The sequence below is a fragment of the Neomonachus schauinslandi genome, chromosome 5 (assembly GCF_002201575.2).
Source record: "Neomonachus schauinslandi chromosome 5, ASM220157v2, whole genome shotgun sequence".
Taxonomy (NCBI): domain Eukaryota; kingdom Metazoa; phylum Chordata; class Mammalia; order Carnivora; family Phocidae; genus Neomonachus; species Neomonachus schauinslandi.
Window position 1 is genome coordinate 159,710,299 of NC_058407.1, and position 7,839 is coordinate 159,718,137.

Genomic DNA, 7,839 nt, shown 5'->3' on the forward strand with positions numbered 1-7,839 from the left:
CAGGACCCTACGGCTTCACTGGCTCCCTGTACTTATCACTGAAGTGTTTCCCGCTGCCCGGGGCACTGCCCCTGCACACATTTTAAGGACAAGTCTCTTTTGCCACATAAAGGTTTTTATTGAACTCAAATTCAGGGGCTCCAAAGCCTGAGGAAGACAAGGGAGGCTGGGGTTTGCACTGAGGCCCAAGCCCCACCCCAGGGCACACTCCCCACCCCACCTACCCTCACCCCTTCCTGACTCAAGGAGGGTCTCAGTAGCTACCAATCTAAGCTACCCCACTCTAATTAAGTAACCCTCCCCCCTCCCCCCCAACCCCCGCCTAGCGCTTTGCCATGCCAGGCACCCACCGCGGGGCATGCTGCCACCGAGGCCAGCTCTCTGCTGACCTCTCTCCTGGATCTCTCCCAGAACCTCCCACTGCCTGCCTGGCCTCTCTCCAACCCCTCTTCATAGCCCATTTCCCATAAGTCTCCAGGGCACGTAACTTCCGGCACCCTGGCCCTAGACTCCTCCATCCTCCCCCCAGCTTTCCCACTATCCCCTCTAAAGGTTTTTCCCTAGCTCCCTGGCCCCTTCTCTTGTGCCCACCACCTCCCCACCCCGGGCGGGGCCCCAGGTCAGCGCCGGCCGGCTGCGTGGGTCCGCTGGTGGCGGATGAGGTCGGAGCTCTGCGAGAAGGCCTTTCCACAGTCATCGCACTTGTAGGGCCGCTCGCCGCTGTGCACCCGGTGATGCTGCAGCAGCGTGGAGGAGCGGCAGAAGCCCTTGCCGCACACGGCGCACCGGTAGGGCCGCTCGCCCGTGTGCGAGCGCTGGTGCTGAATCAGCGTGGACGAGCGGTTGAAGGTCTTGCCGCAGTCGGGGCAGCTGTAGGTGCGGCCCGGCAGGTGCGTGCGGGCGTGGATGGCCAGCACCGAGCTCTGGCCAAAGCGCTTGCCGCACTCAGGGCACTTGAAGGGCTTCTCGCGGGCGTGGCTGCGGGCGTGGGGGATGAGGGCCGAGCGCTGCGAGAAGCTCTTGCCGCAGATGCCGCAGCTGAAGGGCCTCTGCCCGGTGTGCACCCTCTGGTGACTACGCAGGGACGAGTTCTGGCTGTAGCACTTGCCGCACTCGGGGCAGCTGTAGGGCCGCTCGTGGCTGTGGGTGCGCTGGTGCCGCAGGAGGTAGGAGCTGTCACCGAAGGCCTTGCCACAGTGCGGGCACTTGTAGGGCTTCTGACCAGAGTGGGTGCGCTGGTGGCGAAGCAGGTAAGAGCTGTCGGCGAAGGCCTTGCCACAACGGGGACACTTGTAGGGCCGCTCGCCCGTGTGGGTGCGCTGGTGTTTGATGAGGTCAGAGCTCTGGGAGAAGGCCTTGCTACAGACCTCACATTTATAGGGCTTCTCACCCGTATGGATGCGCTGGTGCTGGATCAGGGTGGAGCCCCGCCCAAAGCTCTTCCCGCAGATGCCGCAGATATTAGGCCGAGGGCCCTGCCCACCCCTGGCCCGGCCACCCCGCCGGCCTGGCCCCCGAAGGGCCCCTGTCAGGCCCAGGGGATTCTGGAGCATCTCAAACTGGGGTGTGGCCAGCAGGGCCCCTGTGGGCATCTCAAAAGGTGGCCCTAGGGGCAGGCCCCCTGTGGGCTGCTCCCCAAACCCCTGCGTGAAGGAGTCCAAGGGGTGGACTCCCAAGGGGATGCTCAAGGGATTCTTTTCCTCAGGATTGAGAAGCATCTCTGCACCTTCCTGAAATTTGGAACTTTGAGCTTCAAATTCAGGGCTTTGGGTTTTGAACTCAGGATTCTGGGCCTCATATCCCGGGCTCTGGGATTCATACCCAGGGCTCTGGGGTCCATACCCAGGGCTCTTGGGTTCATACCCAGGGCTCCGGGGTTCATATCCAGGGCTCTTGGGGTCATACCCAGGGCTTTGGGGCTCATACCTAGGACTTTGGGGTTCAAACTCAGGACTCTCTGATTCAGGGCTTCTGGGTGCAAATTCAGGGCTTGGGGGCACAAACCCAGGGCTTCGGGACTCAAAACCTGGGCTTTCAGGCTCAAACCTGGGGCTCTGGGGTTCAAACTCGGGGCTTTGTGGCTCAAACCCAGGGCTCTGGGGTTCAAGCCCAAAGGGTATCTCTTCGACCTCATAGTCCCCAGGGCCTTCTTGTTGAGACATTTCTTCTTCCTCATTCTCACTCATGTTGCCTGCAGGATCAGAGAATTACAGAAAACCCAGATTGTGCGGAGCCTGGAAGGTCATTTGGTCCCACCGCTAGTGGCCACAAACCTCTCCCTCCTCCTCCAGCAGGGTCGCTGGCCCTGGAGCAGGTGCTGAAATTCCCACCTCCCCCTCCTCCGACCTAGGACTTCCAGTCCCCGCCCCCGCCTCCTCCAAGTCCCAGGTGTCCCAACCCCCCGCTCTCTTCCCCTCCCACGGCCCACAGCCCCCTCTCCCGCTCCCAGGCACGCTCCTCAGAAAGACGCTCCCTCCCTCACCTTTGAGGGACCCTTCGGGGCTCCCCACTTCGTCAGGACTTTGCACATCCCCGGGCTCAAGGCCCCACGGCGACGCCTCCCGTTCCATCCCCGCCGGCTCCCAGTACGGCGGCGGCGGCGATGGCGGACGATCCTGCGACCAGGCCTGAGTACCCTGAGACCCGTGCCCTCGCCGCCCGCCTGCTCAGCGCCGCCCAGGGGACCCGGCTGCCCAGACCGGGCCCCTGAGGCCGGACGTCTTGACCCCGGGCCTCTCTGGCCGGCCGGGCCCCTCCCCTACCCGCGGCCCCGCCCCCACCCACAAGGTCTCGCCTTGCCCTGGGGCCCTCCAAGGCCCCCGTGCGTCGTGGCCTCGGAGGCGAGGGTCTTCACGACTCGCCCTGCCGCCCCCGGACGCCGCTCCCCGCCCGCGACCCCGCCGTCTGGCCCCCCAGCCCGGGCTGGGCTGCGGCTGTCCGACCCCCTCCCCCCTCCCCCCCGCACAGGAAGTGTCCGTCCGCGGCCAGTTTCCCCCGCTGGCTAGCGCCACGGCCTCTCTAGGAGCGGCTGGAGGTGGAAACTCGTTGGCATTAACCCTGGGCTGGATGGCCCCGGCTTTGAGGTGGGGGATGACAGGGAGCCCTGGAGCCGGCAGGAAAGGCTGGGGTAGTTTGTGTGCTAAGTCCTAGGTCTCCGTCCGTCCAGGAGCCTATCTATCCGTCACCCGGGCCCTGCGTCCGTCAGTGCCTGTGGCCAAGGGCGAGGCGACAAGCGAGACCAAGGTCAGCGAGAAGGAGCGACGCTTCCCGGCGCCAGCGGGGGCGGCGTCTAGCTCCCCTCCACTCCCGGGCCTTGGGGTCAGCTTCGGCCGCGCCTCGGGAACCTAGGCGGACCCCACCCCCAGCCTTGAGCTCCTGAGTCTGGGGCTCCCACCCCCCAACCCGAACTCTACTCCTCCGCACCGGCGCGCCCACCCTCACTCCTCCTGGCCCCCTCCCCTCTCTGCTCCTCCTAATCTCCACCCTACCCACTCGGGGAGGGCTAGCATCGTTGCCAAGGAAACAGCCCCGCCTCCGGTTTCCAGAGGCACCGCCCCTACCTCCCAAGGAGTACAGCGATTGGCCGGGGGAGCTTGTGCTCTCATCGTCCCGCCTCCTCCCACTACACCAACTGCTAGGCGTTAATGGTCGCCAGGGAACGCGAGGCACCTTTCTGATTGGCTGGAGGGGGCAGGCCGGTTCCACCTACCCCAGCGGTCAGAAGTGCCTGCGGGAGGGCTGAGAGGGAGGTGCCTGGCGTCTCCCTTCCCGTCCTCGGGCTGGTGCTTTCAGAACTTTTCCCGCCCCCACTTACCTTTCATTATGTCTTATCTCTCTGAAGAAAGCCAAGGGATCTGGAGACAGACAACCTTCCCTACTCCCCCCCACCCCACCCCACCCCACCCCGGTCTCCCGCATACTTCCTTTCCCAGCACTTTCCTTTCTCCCACAGATTCCTGGTGCTGAAGGGGTCAGTTGGCCGAGCCTCCCACAGAGAGGAGGCTGCTTTCTTTTCTATTACCTGCCTATCCCTTCCACCTTCCCCGAAGTGGGAGCCTTAGTCCCTGGTTCCTGGGTTTTCTCACAGAGAGGCAGGGATCCTATGGGAGTTACTTCCAGGTGAGGGTGGCGGAGTTCAGAAGTAGAGAACCATCTGGCCATTAAGGGAGCTAAGAACTCTCCGGTCCCTGTCTGACTTGGACAGAAGCTTGTAGAAGGGAACCTAAGAAACACTGCCCTTGGTGCAGCTTTGAATCAAGGGAAAAGTGATTCTGGAAAGACAATTCTTGTCCCCTTTTTTACCCTTGCTGCTGAAAGTATTTTGGTAGCGTTCTTGACAATTGATGAGCCAAATCCTCCCTGTGTGAGTGATGCAGGAGCCATGATTGTGTTTTCTCGTTGCCTTCTCAGACAAATGAAAGGAAGAAACTGGTTTAGGAGGAAAGATGGCATCTTCCATTCTCCTGAAAAGAGATGAGAACAAGAATCTGGAGAATTGCAAGCAATAAAAGCCTAGAGACAACAGAGGCTTACAAATAGAATCACAATTATCTCCCTACAAATAAAGCAGGAGCACGTTTCTCCCCCACAGAGGAACAGCTTCCCCAGCTCCATGCCTGTCTCCCACCCCACTGTCGGTCTGTCCTAAAACCTTCTGTGAAGAATGGCTCACCCAGTCCAGCACTAGATGGCCCACACGGGCAGGACACCCTACCAGTGCACTGACTATGGAAGGAGCTGGCCCTGGAGCACCCCCTGGTCATTTCCAAAGCACTCACACAAATGAGAAACAAAAGTCTCCTTCATGAGACACTTTTCTCTGACCTCCAACCTGCTTACCCACCAGAAAACGTACACAGGAGAGCAGCTGTTCCCTGCAAAGTGTGTGGCGAGGCGTCCAGCCCCAGCTCCGACCTGGTCCCATTGCCTGCAGCACTCTCCACAAGCCCCACATGTAGCAGAAGTCAGGGCAGGGCTGCAAGCTGCTTTGGCACCCTCATGGACACCCATGAGGATCCCTGGGGTCCTGGGATCGAGCACCCACATGGACATTCAGTCTTCTAGTAACCTAGAGTAAAGGAGTAGCTGACTTCCAGGCAGCCTCCTCCAGCACCAGGCCTATCCATGCAATGGGCCTGAGAAGCAACCAGCCTGTCTGCCACTCACCCATAGCAGTGAGAGGCTCTAAGCACAGGGAATCCTCTGATGTGTTCCAGCTTGACCCGGCACCAACGGATCCAAGGCAAGAGTCCACTGACCTTATTCTACCACTGTGTCCTGGTGAGGAAGAGCTGGGTTTGTGTCCTGAGTTGGGCGGCTCTTTGTCCATAGGATCGTTCCCGGTGGGTGGCAGCGCTGGGGCAGAGGTATTCGGTGTGCAACACTTACGGTCCAGCCAACTTGGCCAGCATTGAGCAAAGGCCCTCAGTGTGAGGGGGACTCCTGCGTGAACTGCTCTTTCCCTGCATGCAACGGACAGATGCTACGAGAGACGTCCCTGTATATTCAAGAAGATTTGAGGTACCCGCAAGAGCTCAGCCACGGCACAGGCCCCTTTGGGAAGAACAAAGAAAATGGGAGTCTTTGTCATCCTCTGACCTCAAGCATTTGCAAAACTAAAAGCAGCTACAAAGTAACATTTTGTTCAGAGCATCATTACCAGGTGTGAGAGTCCATCCCTGGAGATTCTGATTCAGTAGTCCAGAGATAAAGCCCAGGGAGCTGGCTACATTTTAAAGTTACTGAATGGGATTCTGTGGCAGAAAGGCCTTACTTTGTTTGTCTGTTTGTTTGTTTTAAAGATTTTATTTATTTATTTGACAGAGAGAGAAACAGTGAGAGAGGGAACACAAGCAGGGGGAGTGGGAGAGGGAGAAGCAGGCTTCCTGCCAAGCAGGGAGGCTCATGTGGGGCTCGAACCCAGGACCGTAGGATCATGACCTGAGCTGAAGGCAGACGCTTAACGACTGAGCCACCCAGGTGCCCCAGAAAGACCTTACTTTGAAAAATACTTGCCTAGGGGCACCTGGGTGGCTCAGTTGGTTAAGCGTCTGTCTTCAGCTCAGGTCATGATCCTGGGGTCCTAGGATCGAGCCCGACATTGGGCTCCCTGCTCAGTGGGGAGTCTGCTTCTCCTTCTCCCTCTGCCCCTCCCCACGCTGCTTGTGCTCGCTTTCTAATAAATAAAATCTTTAAAAAAGGGGGAAAAAAAGAAAGAAAAATAGTGGCCTACAGCAGGTTTTTGCTTCTTTGGGTCATAAACATCTTTGCACATCCCATTCCTAGAGACACACACATAAACAAACATTCAAAAATGTTTAGGGGTCTTGGGGCACCCGGGTGGTTCAGTCGGTTAAGCATCTGCCTTTGGGGGGTGCCTGGGTGGCTCAGTCGGTTAGGTGTCTGCCTTCAGCTCAGGTCATGATCCCGGGGTCCTGGGATCGAGCCCCACATAGGGCTCCCTGCTCAGCGGGAAGCCTGCTTCTCCCTCTCCCAGTCCCCCTGCTTGTGTTCCCTCTCTCGCTGTGTCTCTGTCAAATAAATAAGTAAAATCTTCAAAAAAAGGCATCTGCTTTCGGCTCAGGTCCTGATCTCAGGGTCCTAGGATAGAGTCCACATTCCCTGTGGGGCTTCCTGCTCAGCGGGGAGCCTGCTTCTCATTACTCCCCTGCCACACACCCTCCTTGTGCTCTCTCTCTCTCAAATAAATAAATTTTTAAAATCTTCTAAAAAATGTTTAGGGGTCTTTAAAAGCTCAAGTCAGCACTTGTCCTTATTTTACATGGCTTGGACAAGTTAGGAATGGGTCATGTGGTCATGACTTTGACCTTTCACTCTGGCCATTTGGATGGGGCTCATTTTGTCTGGTTCAGACAAGCATTTCTCCTGATGCACCAAGAAAGCCCTAGGAAAACCCTCTTCCTGGCTTAAAGTGCTTTGGGGTCTAAGCCTTAAAGACCTATGGTAGCAGAGAGAGAAAAGGGAGCCCCATCTCTGGTGGCAGTATCCATGCCAAGAAATGAGGAGCTGAGAACGGAGTGAGACTAAGGCTTAAGCATTTCGTGACATTCAAAAATCGATTAAATGGCAGAAAGTTGGGTCATGAGGGCAGGAAGCAGAGGAGCTGGGTCTGGTTTTGGGGCCCTAAGCAAGCCTTGCAAACTTCAAAGCACTCAGAGAAAGTAGTAATTATGGTACCTTTAATTGGCAAGCTGAGGACAGGATCCAGATCTGACTTTGAATCTGAGCTGACAACTGGTATTGCAGGCTGGACTTTCCCCGGGCAGTGCTGAGGGTGAGGCAAGGGAAGGGTTGTACACTGGCTTCTCTTTAGGGAATTAAAAGCTGGTACAAAGGTAGGTCCTGCTGTCAAGGTGCCTCTTTTCACTGCACGTCCCCTTTGTGACAAGATGGCACCTGAGCCAACCCTCCCAGTAAAGTTTAGGGTAAGCCAGGTCCTGGTGGGGTCAGATCTGAAGATTAAATTGATATCAATTCAGTTGATTATTTCACCTGAACAGTGTCTTTCCCCCCAGATTTTCTACCTCTTCCTTTAGAAGTTTCTCTAGGTTGACAAATCTGGTTTCTTCCTAAGGTAGGCCAGACAGGACATGGGGCAGATTTGGGTGAAGAAGGCGGGTGCGCACAGACCGGCAGAAGACATAAGCCCCTGGGCGCCTGGGTGGCTCAGTTGGTTAAGCGACTGCCTTCGGCTCAGGTCATGATCCTGGAGTCCCGGGATCGAGTCCCGCATCAGGCTCCCTGCTCGGCAGGGAGCCTGCTTCTCCCTCTGACCCTCCCCCCTCTCATGTGCTCTCTCTCTCTCATTCTGTCTCAAAT

At 57.8% G+C, this 7,839-nt stretch overlaps 2 protein-coding genes across 4 annotated transcripts in view; both read right to left on the reverse strand.

Annotated features, from left to right (window-relative positions):
- Positions 1 to 323: 323 nt before the first annotated feature.
- ZNF768 (zinc finger protein 768) lies at positions 324 to 3,376 on the reverse strand. Its single transcript, XM_044915677.1, has 2 exons — positions 2,483 to 3,376; positions 324 to 2,191 (listed from the first exon to the last, which is right to left on the reverse strand). The coding sequence occupies exons 1-2, from the start codon at positions 2,568 to 2,570 to the stop codon at positions 621 to 623; spliced, it is 1,659 nt and encodes a 552-aa protein (XP_044771612.1). The 5' UTR covers positions 2,571 to 3,376; the 3' UTR covers positions 324 to 620.
- A 533-nt stretch (positions 3,377 to 3,909) lies between these two features.
- The window catches only part of ZNF764 (zinc finger protein 764), an 8,678-nt gene continuing 4,748 nt past the window's right edge, over positions 3,910 to 7,839 (reverse strand). Inside the window, exons 4-5 of one of the 3 annotated variants that reach the window (XR_006540087.1) lie at positions 5,259 to 5,553; positions 3,910 to 4,463 (exon numbers count right to left, since the gene is read on the reverse strand). The gene's annotated coding sequence lies outside the window, so the exon portion shown is untranslated. Of the gene's footprint in view, positions 4,464 to 5,051; positions 5,069 to 5,258; positions 5,554 to 7,263; positions 7,289 to 7,839 lie in introns of those variants that run through there. The other 2 variants (XR_006540088.1, XR_006540089.1) reach the window with 2 other exon arrangements.

What these genes read in the sequence shown, in the direction of transcription:
- ZNF768 (XM_044915677.1), bottom strand. Translation starts at nt 2,570, where the DNA reads ATGGAACGGGAGGCGTCGCCGTGGGGCCTTGAGCCCGGGGATGTGCAA. An exon ending in CCCCGAAGGGTCCCTCAAAG is followed by an intron (nt 2,192 to 2,482) that starts GTGAGGGAGGGA and finishes CTGATCCTGCAG; the next exon opens with GCAACATGAGTGAGAATGAG.